The sequence below is a fragment of the Aythya marila genome (genome assembly GCF_965140915.1).
Source record: "Aythya marila genome assembly, contig: HAP1_HAP1_SCAFFOLD_158, whole genome shotgun sequence".
Taxonomy (NCBI): domain Eukaryota; kingdom Metazoa; phylum Chordata; class Aves; order Anseriformes; family Anatidae; genus Aythya; species Aythya marila.
The window spans coordinates 1,737,115-1,754,519 of NW_028136675.1; the positions used below are offsets into that span (position 1 = coordinate 1,737,115).

Below are 17,405 nucleotides of genomic sequence, written 5' to 3' on the forward strand. Positions count from 1 at the left end.
GCTGAAATCTGTTTGCTTTATTCTGAGAAAACGAAACACATGAAGAGGGATGGGAGGTTCCAGCTGCTCAGGACACCCAGGTCTCTGGGGAAGGCCCAAATGCCTAGGTCCTCAGAGGGCAGAGGCTGGGGAATTGGAGTTTTCTGGAGGAGCTGCCAGGCCCAGCAGCCCCCGGGCAGTGGTAAAGAGGTTGAGGGGTGCAGCACCATCGGTGATGAGGGTTGACTGGAGTCCCAGGCCTTGCAGCAGCTTCACCTGGAGATGGGCACAGTGCTGGTCATCCCTCCCAGCACACCACAACCCTGGCAGACCATACCCTCTCCAGCGAGTCCAAGCAGGCACTGCCTCCTGGAAGCCCTGTCCTCCTTGAGCCGCTTCCCCACTCAGACCTGCCCCACGGAGACCCCTCCCCACTCAGACCTGCCCCATGGAGACCCCGCCCCATGGAGACCCCTACCAACAGCCTGCCCCCCAAGGCTCAACACCCACAAAGCCCCACCCGCTCCCAGGGATCCAACCCCCCCAAGCCAGAGCCCAGCCTCTGCAGCCTCCACCCCTCCAAGAGGCCATACCTGATGCCACGCCTCCCACAAAATGGCCACACCCCTCTTAGGGCACACCCCCTCTTAGGCCACGCCCTACTCACCTGCAGCTCAGGCCCAGCCCGGGCGATGTCCCGAATGGTGTCGGGACCCAGGGCCTTGGCCACCTCCCGCACCCGCGAGGCCTCCACATCCGCCAGCGCCTGGGCCCGTGCCGCCTCTACCTCCGCCCGGGCCCGCTGCGCCTGCACCTCCTGCGCCTGCACCTGCTCCAGCCGCTTCAGCTCCGCCTCCTGGGGGTGGAGAATGCATAGGGCCCGCCCCCTTTTGCTGGAAGACACGCCCACCCACCACAGGCCCCTCCCACTGAGCCCATAGGCATGCTGCTCATAGGTTATATGCCCCATCATAGGGGGCGGGGCTAGAACGGGACATGCCCCCTAGGACAGCCCCACCCCCTCATCCCAGCTCCTCCCCAACCCCAGGCCACCTGAGGCACAATTAGCCCCTCCCCCTTCTGTCAGGCTCCACCCCCTGCCACCAGGCCCCTCCCCCTCCCTTCAGGCCCCGCCCCCAACGCACCGTCTCTATGGCGATAGCCTCAGCCTTGAGCTTGGCCTGGAGGATGGCAGCTTCGCCCTCGATGCGGGCAGCCTCCGCCCGGGCCTGAGCCTCTGCGCGTGCCACCCCCGCGCTCTCCACCGCTGCGCTGTGGGGCTGTGTCACACACCGTGCCCGCCACGGGCCGCACCCCCTCCCTCCACACCTTCCACCCCCAGCCCCACACCTCCGCCCCAGTGCCCTCGGGAAGATGGAGGACCACAGGACCACCCTGGGAAAGCTGCAGAGCCCCAGCACACTGTGGGGGGATGGAGGGCCCCGGTACACCCAAACCCACTGAGGAAGACCTCAGTACATGCTGGGAAGGTGGAAGAACCCGGTGCCTGTGGGCAAGCAGAAGCCCTCAGAGCCCCCAGGGCAGTGCATAACGAGGAGATGGCTGACCTGAGAGCCTCGAGCTCCAGCAGTTCTCTGCGTGCCCGCTCAGCCTCAGCCTGGTCAAGGAGGCGCTGTCGTTCCAGGCGTCCTCGGGCCTCCTGCGCTAGGCGCTCTGCCTCATGCCTGTTGACAGAGACCAAGGGATGCGAGATGTATCCCTTTGTTAGGCATTGGAACAGGCTGCCCAGGGAAGCGGTGGAGTCACCATCCCTGGAGGTCTTTAAAAGACGTTTAGACATAGAGCTTAGGGATATGGTTTAGTGGGGACTGTTAGTGTTAGGTCAGGGGTTGGACTCGATGATCTTGAGGTCTCTTCCAACCTAGACAATTCTGTGATTCTGTGATGTATGGGACACTGGGGACAGGGTGGGACACAGGCTACGCTGGAGATATGGGGGAAACTGGGGGTGTGGGGAGGCAATGAGGATATGGGGCATGTTGGGAACATGGGGAAACAGGGCATGCTGAGGGTATGTGGCATGTAGGAGATGTGGAAACACATGGAAGGAAGTTTTGGGACATGGGGGATATGGAGGACATTTGAGGACATGAGGGATGTGGGGAAGACAAACGGGGATATGGCAACACAGGGCATATGGAGAGCCAAAAGTAAACATTTGGGGACATGGAGGGACTTTTGGAGAATCAAGGGAGACCTGTCATTGGCCTCCTGGGAGTTAGTGGTGATCCTAACAGCAAACTGTGAGGTGCACTGGAGAAAGACATGGGACATGAGGTGATATGGGGAAACATGGGGACCTAGCAGCAGCCTCCTGGGAGTTGGTGGCAATCTCGATAGCCAGCTGGACACTGCGCTGCAGGGCATCGCGGGTGCGCTGGTCCACAGGCTCCACACTCTGGATGTCGACGCTTGTCACCACCAGCCCATTGGGGGCAAAGCGGAGCTGCTCCCGCAAACGCCCACTCTCATCGAAGCCAAACACAGCTGAGCAGATGAGACGATTTGAGTTCTGGGGACATTGGGGACATCAGCGTCACTTGGGGATGTTGAGGCCGTTGGGGCAGTGGGGACACTGGGGAACATACAGGGCTTCATTGATGCCAAACAGAGCCGAGCAGAACAGCCTGTTTGAGTTCTTGGGACATTGGGAAATTCCTGATGTCCCCAGTGACTCTTGGGCACATCAGAGGCTCAGGGGGACAACGGAGACCCAGGGTAATATGCAGGAGCCACAAGGTTATGCCGAGTGACACAGAAGGGGCACACGTAGTGTTGGGGGGGGATGTTGAATCTGAGTGGACCATGGTCACACATGCAACATAGGAAGACATGTGGGGGCATAGGTGACACAGGATGGTGCACCAATGACCCAGAGTACCATGGCAGGAGGAGGGGGTGGAGGCACTGGTGATGCAGGTGAAAGTGGGGGTACTTGGGCTTGACCAAGGGAAAATATGTATGACCAACAAGACCTTGTGGAAGTCATCAAAGGTGACGGCAGCAACAGCACCACGCACACGGGAGGCCAGGGCCTTGCAGGCATCACCCACAAAGTCAGGGACACTGAAGAGGCGCCCCAGATCTTTCGGTTCTTCTGGTACCTCGAAGTGCCTGCAAGGAAAGTGTCCTCAGGTCTCTCCCACGCCAGAGTGCTCCCACCCTGGTCCTTGATCCTGGCCTGATCCTACTCCCACTGCCATAACCCACCTCTGTCCCAGAACCACCAACCAAAGGCCAAAGCATCAGTCTCTACCCAACAGCCAAGCTGCACCTCCTGGCTCTAGCACATGCTCCCTAACTAAAGGTTTTGTCCCCAGTGATGACCCAGGATCTGGTCTGTCCCCATATTGTTGTCAGTGCCTCCACCAGATCCTGCCCCACCTCCTCCTTGTCCTCCTAGCCCAGTCCTGCCCAAGCAGCATCACTGCCCAATAACCCCAATGCCACCCACAGCCTAACCATGACCCCACAGCCCAAGTCCTGACCCCACAGGGCTCAAGGCCCTATCCCCAGTGTCCAAGACTATCCCAAATCCAACCCCACCCCCAGCCCCTAGCCATGTCCCCAAGCCTCAAGCTCAATCCCATCCCACACCATTTACCTGAGATGGTTCCAGGCCCCCACCCTCATCACCCATCCCCATGGCCCACCAACATAAGCCTCACCCACCAGTTGTAGGCCAGCTGGAGCTGGAGGCGGGCATGGTCAGCAGTCTCGATGGTCACGATGTCAGCACAGAAGTCAGGGCCAAGGCGGAGGCAGAGGCTGCGTCGGGCATGGGGCCGCTTGGGGCGGCCTGCTGAGAGGGACAGGACCGTCAGCTGCTCCCCAGGACCCAGCACCACCAGTTCAGGGCCCAGCACCACCCTGCAACACAGCAAGAACATGCCAAAGCCATGACACATAGGTCCCAGCACTGTCACACGCACCACGGAGACCAATACCACCCTGGCACATCAAGGACATGCTGTGACACATGGGTGAAGGCACAGTCACACTGGAGCCCAACACTCCCTTGTGTTGTAACAAGAACATGGAAAGGACATGGGTCACATGCTGAGGATACAGATCACAAGATGGGGACACACCAAGGACTTATCACAGAACCACAGAATCTCAGACTGGTTGATGTTGGAAGGCAACTCTGGAGATCACCTTGTCCAAGCCTCCTGCTCAAACAGGGCCACCTAGAGCCAGTTGCCCAGGACCATGTCCAGACAGCTTTTGAATATCTCCAAGGTGGGAGATTCCACAACCTCTCCAGGCAGCCTGTGCCAGTGCTCAGTCACCCTCATAGTGAAAAAGCAAGAGGGAATCTCTTATGATTCAGTTTGATCCCATTGTCTCTTGTACTGGCACTGGGGACCACTGAAAATAGCCTGGCTCCCTCTTCTTTGACCACCCCGGCACTCAGGTATTTATCTACATTAATAAGACCCAAGCCTTCTCTTCTCAAAGCTCAAAAGTCCAGCTCCCCCAGCTTTTCCTCCAGGAGACGTGCTCCAGGCCCTTCATCATTTCTGTGGCCCTTCATTGGACTTTCTCTGCAGGATGGGCAGGTCTCTATTGTAATGAGGAGTCCAGAACTGGATGCAGTGCTCCAGGTGTGGCTTCACCAATGCTGAGCAGAGAGGTGCATTACTTCAACCTGCTGGCAACACTTTGCCTAATGCAACCACTAGCTGTCACTGTGGCAAGGGCACATTTCTGCCTTATGTTGGACTTTGTGTCCACCAGGACCACATTTTGCAGAACATTTTCTGCAAAGTTGCTCTGCAGCTGGGCAGCCCCAGCATAAATGGCGTGTGGGACTGTCCCTCCCCAGGTTCAGGACTTTGTACTTGTCTGTGTTGAACTCCATGAGGTTTCTGCCTGTCCAGTTCTCCAGCCTATCCAAGTCCAGACCCTCCTGTGTTACGGCAGCAGGACCCTCTGGCATCTCAGCCACTCCCCCCAGCTTTGTATAAATCACAGACTGGCTGAGGATCCACTCTGCCCCCTCACTGTCCAGATCATTACTGGAGGTGTCAAATATGACTGGAGTGAGTACTGATCCCTGGGGTACACCACCAGTTACCGGCCTCCAACCAGACTCCATGCCACTGGTCACCACTCTCTGGGCTCAGCTGCTGAGCCACTCTTCAGTCCACCCTGTTCTGTGCTCATCCAGCCCAGGCTGCAGCAGATTGCCTGTAAGGATCTTATGGGGGACTGTGTCAAAGGCCTTCCTGAAGCCCAGGCAGACCATATCCACCAGTCTCCCCTTGTCTACCTGGCCAGTCATTTCATCACAGAATGCTACCAACCATGTTCATCAAGCCTGACTTCCCCTTGGTAAATCCACGCTGATGATTTTCTTGTCCTTCCTGTGCCTGGAGATGGTTGCCAGGATTAGCTGCTCCATCACCTTCCAAGGGATCGAGGTGAGGCAGACGGGCCTGTAGTTCCCTGGCTCCTCCTTTTTGCCCTTGAAGAAAATTGTAGCACTTGCTTTCCTCCATTCTTCAGTCATCTCTCCCAGTTGTCGTGACCATTCAAAGATCACCAAGCAAGGTGTTGCAATGACATCAGCCAGCTACTTCAGCACTTGTTGTTGCACCCCATCAGGGCCTATGGAACTATATATACACCCAATTAGCCTAAGTATCCTCAAATCTGATCCTCTGCCACCAAGGTCATGCTTTACTCCAGGCTTTCTCCCTGGTCTCCAGAGCCTAGGATACCTGAAGACTGGTGTGTCTGATATAGACCGAGGCGAAGGTGGCATTCATTCCCACAGCCTTTTCTACATCCTGTGTCACTAGGTCCCGTGCTTCATGCAGCACTAGGCCCATATTTTCTTTTGTCTTCCTTTTGCCCTTTCTGTACTTGTAGAAGCCCTTCCTGTTACCTTTGACATCCATTGCCAGATTGAGCATTGGCTTTCCAATCTGCAACCCTACATGCTTGAACGGTGTCTCCATTTTCCTCTTAGGTTACCTGTCCCTTTTCTGTATGTTTCCTTTTTGTGTGTGAGTTTGGCCAGGCTTGTTTATCCATGCAGATCTCCTGACATTGTTGACCTACTTCCTGCTCTTGGGATGGACTGCTCCTGAGCTTGGAGGAGGTAAGCTTTCAGAATCCCATAGGACTCTCACAAGCAGGTCTTTGGAGAAGCCAGTTTGCCCTCCTAAAGTCCAGGCTTGTGATCTTGCTTTTTGTCTTGCTTCTTCCCCTCAGGAGCCTGAACTTCACCATCTCAGGGTTACTGCAACCATGGCTGCCTTTGACATTCATATCCTGCAACTGAACACAGATCTCTAACTCCTTTTGTTGATACCCCAATGCTGCATGCACTAGGAAACAGACCCTTCAGAAAAGGCTCCCCAACGTGCTCATTTCCCAGAAAGTGTGTTTTCTTTCCCCATAATCATGTCCAGAGGGTTGGACTAGCTTTGGCAGTCCTTCCACAGCATCCTGGATCCAGGCTCCTAGCAGACAGCAAAAGAGACCAGGTTGACCAATGGTTGCCTCCATCCCCTGAAGCATGCCCACCAGCATCACTCACCAGTTCCTCCCAGTGCTCCTACATGGCTCAGGATCAGTCTGCCCAGATGTTTCATTTGAAAACACAGCCAGATCCTGACTCCTCAGCTTTGAGAGCAGCAAACTTATTACACAGCTGCAAGCTGGGGAGCAGGACAACTCCTCTTGGCATCAGAGATCTCCAGCTTCCAGCCTTTGCCTTCCTCAGAGTTTGCACATACCAATCTGCTAGGAACAGGCTCTGTCTAGCTCACATGCCAAGGACATGCCATGACATGGAGGTCCCTGCTCCTGCTCCCCAGGGCCCAGCACCGCCAACTCAGAGCCCAGCAAAAGCCTGCAGGGTCACATGCTACAGATATGCCAAGGATATGGATCATACCCAAGGACATGCTGCAGACACATGCTAGGATACATGGGTCCCCACGCTGTCACCCAGTCCTCAGGGCCTAGAACCACCCAACAACACACCAGAGACAGAGATGAGTGGTCTAGACACATGAAGGACATGCCATGCCAAGTGTCCCAGCATTATCACCTGCTCCCTAGGCCCCAGTACCACCAGTTTGGAGCCTATTACTACCCTGTACCTGCACACACCAACTTTATGCCATGGACACCGTCCACTTGCCAAGGACACGCAATGACAGGTAGGTTCCTGAACCACCTGCTCCTCAGGGCTCAGGACCACCAGAATGGGGCCTAACACTATCCTGGGCCAGTACATGCTGATGACACACCAAGGACATGAGTTACATGCCAAGGACATGCAATGACATGCAGGTCCCTGCATTGTCACCTGCTCCTTAGGGCCCATCGCCAGCCTGTGGGATCACACATCAAGGACAGGAGTTACGTGACAGAGACTGCCAAGGATGTGTTACAAGTCCCTACACTGTCACCTGGTCCCCAGGGCCCTGCATGGCCAACTCGAAACGCAGCACGACTTCACACCCTGTCAAGGACAAGCAAAGGGTCACATGCCAAAGTACACTGGGTCTGGCTGGGATGGAGTTAATTTTCTTCAAAGCAGCTTGCATGGTGCTGTGGTTTGCATTTGGGACCAAAATAGTGTTTATAACACACCAAGGTTTCAGCTATTGCCGAACTGCACAGCACCAAGGCCTTCTCAGCTCCTCTGGCTGCCCTGCAAGCAAGGAGCCTCAGGGTGGGCAAGAAGTTGGGAGGGGACACAGGCAGGACAGCTGACCCCAACTGGCCAAAAGGCTATTCCAAACCGTATGATGTCATAAAAGTTTGTATTTTATAAAAGCTGGGAGAAAGGAGGAAGAAGGGGGACATCTGGGATGCTGGCACCTGTCTTGCCAAGTAACCATTACACTTGATGAGCCCTGGGAATGGCTGAACATCACCTGCTGATGGCAAGGAGTAAATGAACTCATTGTTAGATTTCTCTTGCTTGCACACAGAGCTTTTACTTTACCAACCAAACTTTATCTCAACCTGAGGCTTTTCTCACCTTCACCTTTCCAATTCTCTCCCCCATCCCACTGGGGGATGTGAGCAAGCAGCTGCATGGTGCCAAGTGCCAAGCAGCCTACCAGGGTTAAACCCACAACATAAGGACATGCCTAGGACATGCCCAGGACACACAAGTCCCCACACCATCACCTGCTCCCTGGGGCTTGGCACCACCAACACTGGGCTCTGCATCGGTCAGTGGGGCCACCTACCACAGATGTGCCAACAGTAACATCATCTAAACCCAGCACCACCTTCTGCATCACCTCCGTGCCCAAATCCTCCTCCTGCGTCCCCCCCACCATATCCACCACGTCCCTGCCCCGCCATGCCCACAACCACAGGTGCTCACCGTGCCCGCCGCTCCCGGTAGTCGTAGACCTGCACAGCAGCGTTGTGGGGCACCTGGTAGGTGACGGCGCGGGTGCGGTCACGGTGCTGGACCTCAGCATCCGGGCTCGAGGAGGAGGGGATCCCAGCATCCAGGCCAGTGCGGTCTCCACGGGCTTCGGCCAGCAGTGCCTCCACCCCAGGGGGCAGCTCCTTCTCCCACAGCTCCTCGGACTCCGTCAACATGTAGGTCTGGCCCGTCACCACCCGCACCTGCATTCACACCCACCTCATGGTGCCGCTGGGCTGGGACGGCCGCTGGGGGCACTGGGAAGGGATTTGGAGGGCACTGGAAGCACTTGGAGGGTGTATGAAGGCATTAGGAGGGGCACTGGGAGCATTGGGAGTTTGGGGGCACTGGATGGGTATAAGGGACACTGGGAGCACTAGAATGGTGTGTCTGGGGACATTGGGAAGGTCTGGGGGAACTGAACAGGGGTTTGAACACACTGGAAGCAGATATATGGGATACTGGGAGCCCTGGGATGGACTGTGGAAGGTGACGGGGGGTACTGAAAGGGGGTCCAGGGTGTACTGGGAGCATGTCTGGGGCCACATGGGATACTGGGAGCACTGGAAAGCAGTCTGTGGGATACTGGGGTAGGTTATAGAAAGCACTGGGAAGGGAGCTGGAGGCACTAAGATGGATTTTGGGAGCACTGGGAGAGGGTCTGGGGATACTGGATTGGGATATGGGGGCACTGGAGGAATGTGGAACACTGGCAGGAGAACTGGGAGCACTGGGGGTGGGAGTGGAGGGCTATAGTGAGCTCACTATATTACTTGGTCTATAGGGAGTCCTGGCTGATTTGGAGAACTACGGGGAGCTATGTGCATTACAGGAAGCTACTGAGGGCAATGGGGAGGACCTAAAGGCATCCGTGGGGGCTGCACGGTGCTATAGAGGGCTGTGGGTGAGTGGGAAACGTTTATATGGGACTACAAAGGATTACTGGGGGCTATAAGGAGCTGCTAGAAGTCTACAGGGAGCAGTAATGGGATTATGGGGAGCCACAGAGAGCTAAAGGAGGCTATAAGGCAGCTATAGGAGACATTATGGGCTATAGGAGGCCACAGGAAAATCAGCTACAGGGAGCTACGAGCTCCAGGGGAGCTAGAGCAGCAGGGCAGGCACCTTGCCAGTGCGGATGTCGCGCACATAAATGCCCTCGTTGTCAGCTAGGGCCACAGCCTGGCGACGTTCCAGCACAGCCACCTCGGCGGGCGGCACGTACTCGAGGGGGCCCCGGGCCAGCCAGCGGTCACCTGCGCGCCGTATCACCTCTGTCCCCTCCTGGAGATGTGGGGATACCATCAGCAACCAGCCTGGGGACGCAGGGACGCACGGCCCCCTACCCAACCCCTAGCTGGGGACATGGGGACAGACGCACACCTCATGGCCCTCTGCTACCAGCCAGTCTGAAGGCATGGAGACAGGGAGCACCCCCACAGCCTGCCAGCTTGGGGACAGCACCCCCTCCCATTGTCCTCTGCCACCCACCTGGCTTGGGGACCCAATGATAAAGACAGATGTCCCCCCAAGTGTCCCCTGAGACCCCCATAATCCCCCAGACATCCCCCACATACCCACCTGCCCCCAGGTACTCGACCATCCCCCATGACATCCAGCCACCGGTGGATCCCCCAGTTGTCCCCTTTGTCCCCAAATCACTCCTGGTTGCCCCGGGCATCCCAGGCTCCCTGGACCCCCAGTTTCTCCCAGGTGCCTCCAGGTGATCCTGCAAGCCTGGGTGCCCCCTGGGTCACCTCACTGGTGTCCTTGATCGTCTGGAGTGCCTGAAGCAGTAGACCCTCATCCTCAGAGAGCACAAAGACATCCTGGATGCCATCCTGGAGCCGCTCGCCTGGTTGCAGAAAGAAGGACCTCTCCCCCTGGGGACGTGGGAATGTGTCACCAGCAGGGCAAGGAATGGCAATGTGGTGAGGACACGGGGCAGGGGCATGGGGTACGGTGACACACAGTACAGGGATATATGGAAGGGGGCATTAGGGCCCCTCAAGGATTCCTTTGGGTCCCTGTGGACCACTTTTAAGACCTTCAGGGAAGTATACAGGTACATCAGGGCCAACTTCAAGTCCCTGGGGACCAACCATGGGCTGCTGTAGAAGCTTAGCATCCCTCATCAACACACTAAGGTTAATTTAGGTGTTGTAGGGTCCTTTGGGACCACCACTGAGATATTTGGGGATGCCTACGTGTACATCAAGGCCACCCATGGGCTCCTTGGGGGCACTCGGGGCACCTCAGGGGTCATGCCAGGATCCCTCAGGGATAACTTTGGGACTTTAAGGGATGCCTCAGAGATGCATTAGGGTCCCTTGGGGCCACCTTTGAGACCTCTGGGGACACCTATGCATATACCAGATTCCCTCAGAGGCATCTGAGTGGCCCTTGGGGCCACCCTCAGGTCCTGAGGTCCACACTTGGAACCCCTGGGGCACCTTACTGTCCCCCGCTGATACATTAGGGGCACATTATGTCTTAGAGCTGCTCAGGACCACACCTTTGCTACCTGTGGAGAAGCTAAGGCCACATTAGGTCACCTGCAAGTCCCTGGGGTGCCCACCTTGATCACACGCTGCTGGCCCAACTGGGGCTGCCCGTTGGGCCCCACGGGGTCGAGCACCACGCAGTACTGCCGGGGACCCAGCGTCGTCACCTGCACCTCAGCCACCACCTCCTCAAACACCTCTGGGACGTAGGCCTCGCTCTGCTGCTGCGTCACCAGCCACTCCTCACCCGTGCGGCGCACCCGGCCCTGTGCATCCTCAAAGGTCCGTACAGCTCGCAGGTGCAGGGCTTTCTACGGGAGGGAAGGACAACAGTGGGTGATGGGACACCAAAAGCTGGCCCCGCCAGGCCTTGTCACCTGTGTGGGCAAGGTGACAGGGTTATGGGACTTCAGACTCGTCCCATAGGGTCCTTGTTATGTGTGGGTGAAGGGAAGACAGGGATATGGTGGATTGCAGCAGGGCTGGACCCTCTAGAGATTCCTTGTTACCCACAGGTGCAGGGAAAAAGGGGACACAGTGGGCTCAGAGCAGGGGGAATGGGACCCTCAAACATATCCCCAAGGAGCCTCGTCACCTGCGGGTGCAGGGGGCACAGGGGGGTGATGGTACCCCACACCTATCCTGGAAGGTCACTTGCCACCTTGGGTGCAGGAGAACAGGGACAGAGAACCCCAAAACCCATCCTGAAAGGTCCCTAACACCTGTCTGTGCCCGGAGCATGTAACAGGACCCCCAAATCAGGTCTTTGTTACCTATCAGTACAGCAGAAATAGGGTCATGGTGAGCTGGTGGGGACAGGATACCCAGAGGGTCCACATCACCCCCTGAGGCAGGGGGAACAAAGACAGCATAGCTGAGGGGGACAGTGCCCCTCACACAGTCCTCAACACCCATGGGTGCAGGGGGCATGGCAACATGGTGGGTTGGAAGGTCCCCCAGAGGGTTCTCATCACCCATGGGTGCAATGGGGACAGTGCCATGATGGATCAGGGGGATAAGACCCTTCACCCACCCTGGAGGATCCTTGTCACACCCACGGTTGCAGGAGAATAGGTACACGGACCCCCAAACCCAGTCCAGAGGGACCTCCAGAGGCACCACGGGCATGGCTACGATACTGGCTCAGGTCCTGGAGAGTCCCTGTCATCTGCAGGGGCAGGGGAAACCACGGGCAAGCGTCACGATGCCAGGTACCTTGTCAGTGAGGACGTAGGCGTCCACAACGTCGACCACCTCCTCGTAGACACCAGGCAGGTAGGCACCCACCCGCTTCACCAGCCACTCCTCCCCTGGCAGCAGAGGGATGGGGCTAAGGATGCTGCAGTGCTGGGCAGGGTGGGGACTGGGAGTCCCAGGGGGACTGGGATGGGATGGGTTTTGAGGGGACTGGGGCATATGCAGGTCCTAAGGGTGCTAAGCATCCTATAGATCTTAGGTGTCCTAAAGATGCAGGGAGCAAAGGGCCCTAGGGGGCAGATGGGAGAATCCTAAGGGTGCTGGAGGTACTGGTAGTTATGGGAGCCCTGTGGGTGCTGGGAATCTTGAGGGGCTAGGGGCTAAGACAGGGTCCCACAGGTGCTATGGGAGAGGAGGGAGGTTATGGGGGGGGGGTTGGATGGATGTGTTGGGGATCACAGGGGCGCAGTGGGGTCAGACAGGGATGCTGGAGGTGCTGTAGGGTGAGAGGGGGTGCTGGACAGTGGAATGGGAATGCGGGAAACCCCAGGCAAACTGAGGGATGAGGCAAGTGTCCCACACATGCTGCAGCATGGGGAGGGGTGCCCAGGCGTGCTTCTGAATAACACAGAAATCCCATGGGTGTTAGGGGGTGACACAGGGCTCCCAGTGGTGCTGGAGGGGTCCCATGGGTGCTCAGGATGCTGGCAGTCCCAGGAGGGCTGTCAGACAACACAGAAGGTGCGTGCATGCTTAGAGGAGACACAAGGATTGCGGGGGTGCTTGGGGTCCCAGAAGTTCTGGGAGATGGGTTGGGGTGCTGCAGGCTCCAGGAGCACTCTCAGATGACACAGAGCTCCCATGGGTGCTGAAGGGTGACATGAGAGTCACAGAGGGGCTGGAGGGGGAGAAGAGGATCCCAGGGTATGGGGTGTGGTGTCCCAGGGCTGCCTTCAGGCAACACTGGGTGCTGAGGGGGGGACACCAGAGGCACAGGGTGACACTGAGCCAGCCAACACTGAGTGAGGGCTGAACCCAGGAAGCCGCCGTGGCTACCAGGGAGTCCTGGAGTGTCACCGGGTGCAACAGGGTGTCCACGAGTGCTACCTGTGACGCGGCGGATGCCCTGACGGTCGAGGCACTCCTTGCGTGCCCGCAGGCGGATGGCCTGGTTGTGCCCGATGACAGTGGCCTGCAGCGTCTCCACCACCTCCACCTCCTTGCGGGGGATGTAGGTACCTGCATGCAGGCAGCACCATCAGCCCCCAGCTCCCTGAGCTCTCCCCAGGGGGTCCTCAGGAAGGTGTCCCTGCTCACCAGGACCCTCGAAGAGCCACTCGTCGCCTGCTACGAACTTGTTAGAATCCTCGTCCTCAAAGTCAAGCAGGGCCCGAAGGTGCAGGGCGGTGTCAGCCAGCACCACCTGCAGTGGGGTGACACCCTGGGGACACAGGTGTCAGAAGAGAGTTGAGTGAGACAACGTGGGGGCATGGGCATCGTAGTGGAGGTGTGGCAGATGTGGAGGGTGAGAGGGATGCTTTCAGGGGTTGTCCTGGGGGCACAGTAGAAGACACGGGGACACAGAGGGGTCACTGCAGGAGACGTAGATGGGAAGTGTCACTGTGGACTAGGTGGGGACACGGGGTCACAACAGGGCTGTGAGGGTAAGGGGGGTACAAGGGTCCTTGCAGGGAAATGGTGGACATGGGGGTCACTGTGATGGACCTGAGTTTAACCCTGGGGACTGGGACACAGGTTTTCACCATGTGGGATGTGGGCGACAGGCTGGGGATGGGGACAGTACAGGGGCACGAGTGACACTTTGGCGACAGAACACACTGAAGGGATTGGAAACAATGCAGGGACACCTTGGGGAGAGGTACACAGGCTCAGCGCAAGGACAAGGATGACACACTGAGGGGGAGGGGGCTACAGGATAAATTCTGGGCCATGAGATGGCTAGAGCAGGTATGGAAGAGAACGGGGAACTATAGGGGCTATAGGAGCTGTGAGAAACAAGAGGGGGATTAGAGGAGCTCTAGGGGCTATGGGTAGCCATGGAAGGTTACAGAGATGTGCTACAGAGAGGGATTGTGGAGTCTAGAGAAGTTACAGGAGGCTAGGGGGTGGGAGAGTGGCAGGGAGCAGAGGAAGTACAGCGGTGCCAAATGAACTGTAGGAGCTACAGGGGTGCTGAGGAGCCTCTAAAGAGCTGCAGGAATACATGAGCAGGTAGCTGGAAGGATTACAGAAAAACCCAGTGGGCTACAGGAACTCTAAGAGAGCCATTGGTGAGCTAGAGGTGTTCCAGGGGTCATGAAGGGCTAAAATAGCTGAAGCAGCTATAGGGGACCACAGCAAACTGCAACTAAGCTATAACAGGCCACGGTGGGGCTAAGAGTTATAGAAGACTGTCATATGCTACAAGAGCTGGGTGGCTGTCTATAACTACCAGGAAGGCTACAGGGGCCTGGGGAGGGCACTGCAGGGAGGGCGGTGTTACAGGTACCTGCTGGAGCTCCTCGCCAGGGTACAGGGGGAAGGGCTCCTGGGCCAGGCGGACATCGAGGTCAGCGTGCCGCAGACGGACCTGTCCCGCGCCATCGACCAGCACAGCCCCCGTAGGGCTCCGGGCCACGGGGTTGAGCACCACGCAGTAGTGGCGGGGGGGCACCATCACCATGCGTTTGGGCGCAAACACCACCCTGTGGATACCCCCACACTGCTCCCCTCAGTTCTACAGAGCCCCCAGGGCCCTATGGAACCCCTCAAGTCCTCCACAGCCCCAGTCTAGCCCCACAGCCCTCCTATGGCCCTCTACAGCCTTATGGAACCAACTTGGTCCTATAGAGGTCCTACAATCCTACAGAACCCTCAAAAAACCCCCAACAGCCCCACAGAGCCCCTGCAGCCCTGTACACCTTCCCCGTCCCAAGGGCCCATGAAGTCCACATAGTCCTATAGAGACCCCCAACACCTCCCACTGTCCTAAAGAGCCCCCGCAGAGCTTCCTCAAACATCACTCACAGCCCTGTAAATCCAGATCACTCTGTAGCTACATAAATCCCCCCCCACCCCATAGCACGAATGTTTTGTAGTCCTGCCAACCACAGCATGGCACTCCCACCCCACAGCTGCCCCCCCCGCCATAGCATCCACATCTTTCGCTGTAGGAAGGAGACTGCCCCAAAGCACCCACCTCTCGTGGTCCTGCCTGATGTAGGTGTGGGGCCCAACCTCCACACGAGTGACGTTACTGTTGAGGTCCAGCACGTGGACATAGTGGTAGGGGGGTATGCGGATCACAGGGTCTTCCATCGGGTAGGAGGCTTCGCCGTGCAACAGGAGACTTTGCCACGGGGACGGGCGAGCTTGCTGTGGGACAGAACAGCCTGCTGTGGCTCACCGTGGGAGTGGCAGGCCTTGCCACAGGCCAGAAAAGCTTAACCTGGGGCAGGTGAAGTCCCTGGCGGGCAGATGAAGTTGCCACGGGGTGGATGAGATTGCCAGGAGAGCAGAAGACCTCGCCGTGGGGTAGGAGACCACGTCACGGCTCACTGAGAGACCTCGCCACGGGCTCTGCGGTGGGGTGAGAGACTACATCATGGGACAGAAGGGCTTTCCAGGAGGCAGATGAGCTCGCTGCAGAGCAAAAGGACCTCTCCAGGGAGAAGACGAGCTCACACCGTGGGCTGGGCGACCTCGCCACGGGGAAGACGAGCTCACCGTGCCTCGGGTAAGCTCGCCACGGGCTGCGGCACCTCAAAATGGCCGGGAGACCTCGCCCCGGGGCAGGACAGCTTTCTGCCGGGCAGACGGCCCCGTCGCGGGGCAGAAGGAGACCTCACCTGGGGCGGCGAAGGAGATGAGCTCGCCGGGGGGGGGGGGTCAGGAGATCTGCCCTGGGGCACAGCAGCAGGACGCGGAGCGGAGGGAGCCCGGAAGAGCTCTTTGCCTTTGCCCTGGCCCAGCCCTGCACGCAAGGCAGAGCCCAGCCCACCGGGGCCGCCCCACGGGCCGGGATCTGCCCCCCACCCGCGGCGGGACTGACCCCAGGCAGGGCGTGCCCACCCCCCCTACCCCTACCAAGGCGGATTTACCCCCAGGTAAACGCGGATTGACGCAGGGCAGCCCCCGCTCCCCGAGGCGGATCTGCCCCGGGCGGCTCCCCGTTTCTCCGGGCACACCCCGGGGGAGCCGCGGGGCACGGCCGGGCTGGCTCCAGCAGCGGGCACAGCCCCGGGCCGGGCCGGGCCGGGCCGGGCCGGGCCGGGCCCCCCCCCGGCAGGCTCCAGCCCGTCGCTAGGCGACCGCCGCCGCCATTTTGCCGGTCGCAGGCGCCGCTCCCTTTGCCCCCTTCCTCTCTCATTGGGAGGGGCTGGGGGGGGGGGGGGGGGAGGTTTGTGATTTGTGGAAAAACTCTACAACTCAAAGCAAATGAGTTATAAAGTAGGCATGCGGTTTATTTCGGCGCCGGGCGTGTCCCAAAGGCATAAAGCAGCGACTTGCTGTGGTGATATGCAGTAAAAAGTTAGGCACGCAGGAAGTTTCCCACTACGCCTATGCATATTCATAACCTATCCCCGCTTTGTATTAAAATTAGCTCCAAGAAGTTATTTCCTTAAACTCCTCCATTCTGCGCCTGTGCAGTGCCATCGCAGTGGTCATCAGGGGGGTCGTGGGGATGAAGGCTGATAACTCCTCTTCATCGCCACTAGCTGCTCCCCTCCGGCTTTGGACAGACTCAGCTGCTCCTTGGCTCTTGCCCAAACCACACGGTCGGTCTCAGCTGGTTTTTTGAGACACGTTCCCCATTTTTGTCAGGAAACGTCCTCTGTGAGGGGCCCCGAGATTCCTTGTTTTGGTTAATTTGCACAGCAGTAAGCAAAGACACTCAACGATGTCTATTTTAATGTGATTAGGCAAGCCTCCGTTCTTCCATCCCTGGCTTTAACAATAATGATTACTTTATTTAGAAATCATTAATGTGATTAAACAAGCCCCATTCTTCTAACCCTGGCTTCAGTGGGGGGCAGAGGAGGGTGACACGGGCTGAGAACGTGGGGATGGAGGGGCACAGGCGGTTATGCAGGGACAGGGGAGGACAGAGGGACACAGTGTGGGGACACCCAGGAGGGTGGTTGGGGACAGGGACCATAAATGATGGGGCCCTTGCTGTGTCCCCAGGGCTCACCCCCTGGGATGTGGCCCTACACCCCAACCTGCTGGCAGGGGCCCAGGGTCAAGTGCTGCAAACGCTTAGCAGCAGGGACCCCTGGGTGCAGTGGTGAGTG

General features: G+C 58.0%; 1 protein-coding gene and 1 long non-coding RNA gene across 5 annotated transcripts in view; one reads left to right on the top strand and one right to left on the bottom strand.

Annotated features, from left to right (window-relative positions):
* On the bottom strand, positions 1-16,428 carry LOC309891529 (major vault protein). Of its 4 annotated transcripts, none has more exons than XM_082785890.1 (17): positions 16,212-16,428; positions 15,311-15,486; positions 14,621-14,816; positions 13,429-13,552; positions 13,219-13,350; positions 12,130-12,224; positions 10,989-11,225; positions 10,168-10,293; positions 9,536-9,694; positions 8,363-8,613; positions 3,673-3,870; positions 2,976-3,114; positions 2,301-2,512; positions 1,548-1,664; positions 1,125-1,251; positions 647-835; positions 1-255 (listed from the first exon to the last, which is right to left on the bottom strand). In XM_082785890.1, exons 2-17 carry the CDS (start codon positions 15,427-15,429, stop codon positions 112-114), a joined length of 2,565 nt encoding a protein of 854 aa, XP_082642016.1. In that variant the 5' UTR covers positions 15,430-15,486; positions 16,212-16,428; the 3' UTR covers positions 1-111. The 4 variants fall into 4 exon arrangements, with proteins under 4 accessions (XP_082642016.1, XP_082642017.1, XP_082642015.1 ...); XM_082785891.1 differs by lacking the exon at positions 16,212-16,428 and adding an exon at positions 15,960-16,015; XM_082785889.1 differs by lacking the exon at positions 16,212-16,428 and adding an exon at positions 15,960-16,015 and having other exon boundaries at positions 15,311-15,690.
* LOC309891530 overlaps positions 16,131-17,405 on the top strand; it is a 12,267-nt gene continuing 10,992 nt past the window's right edge. Inside the window, exon 1 of the long non-coding RNA XR_014319527.1 lies at positions 16,131-16,217. This is a non-coding gene — a long non-coding RNA (uncharacterized lncRNA). The remainder of the gene's footprint in view (positions 16,218-17,405) is intronic.

Excerpts from the sequence above, each read along its gene's own strand:
- LOC309891529 (XM_082785890.1), bottom strand. The coding sequence starts at position 15,429 with ATGGAAGACCCTGTGATCCGCATACCCCCCTACCACTATGTCCACGTG. Across the intron at positions 10,294-10,988 it reads GCCAGCAGCGTGTGATCAAG|GGGGAGAGGTCCTTCTTTCT; the intron begins GTGGGCACCCCA and ends CCACGTCCCCAG. Across the intron at positions 9,695-10,167 it reads CGATCAAGGACACCAGTGAG|GAGGGGACAGAGGTGATACG; the intron begins GTGACCCAGGGG and ends CCACATCTCCAG.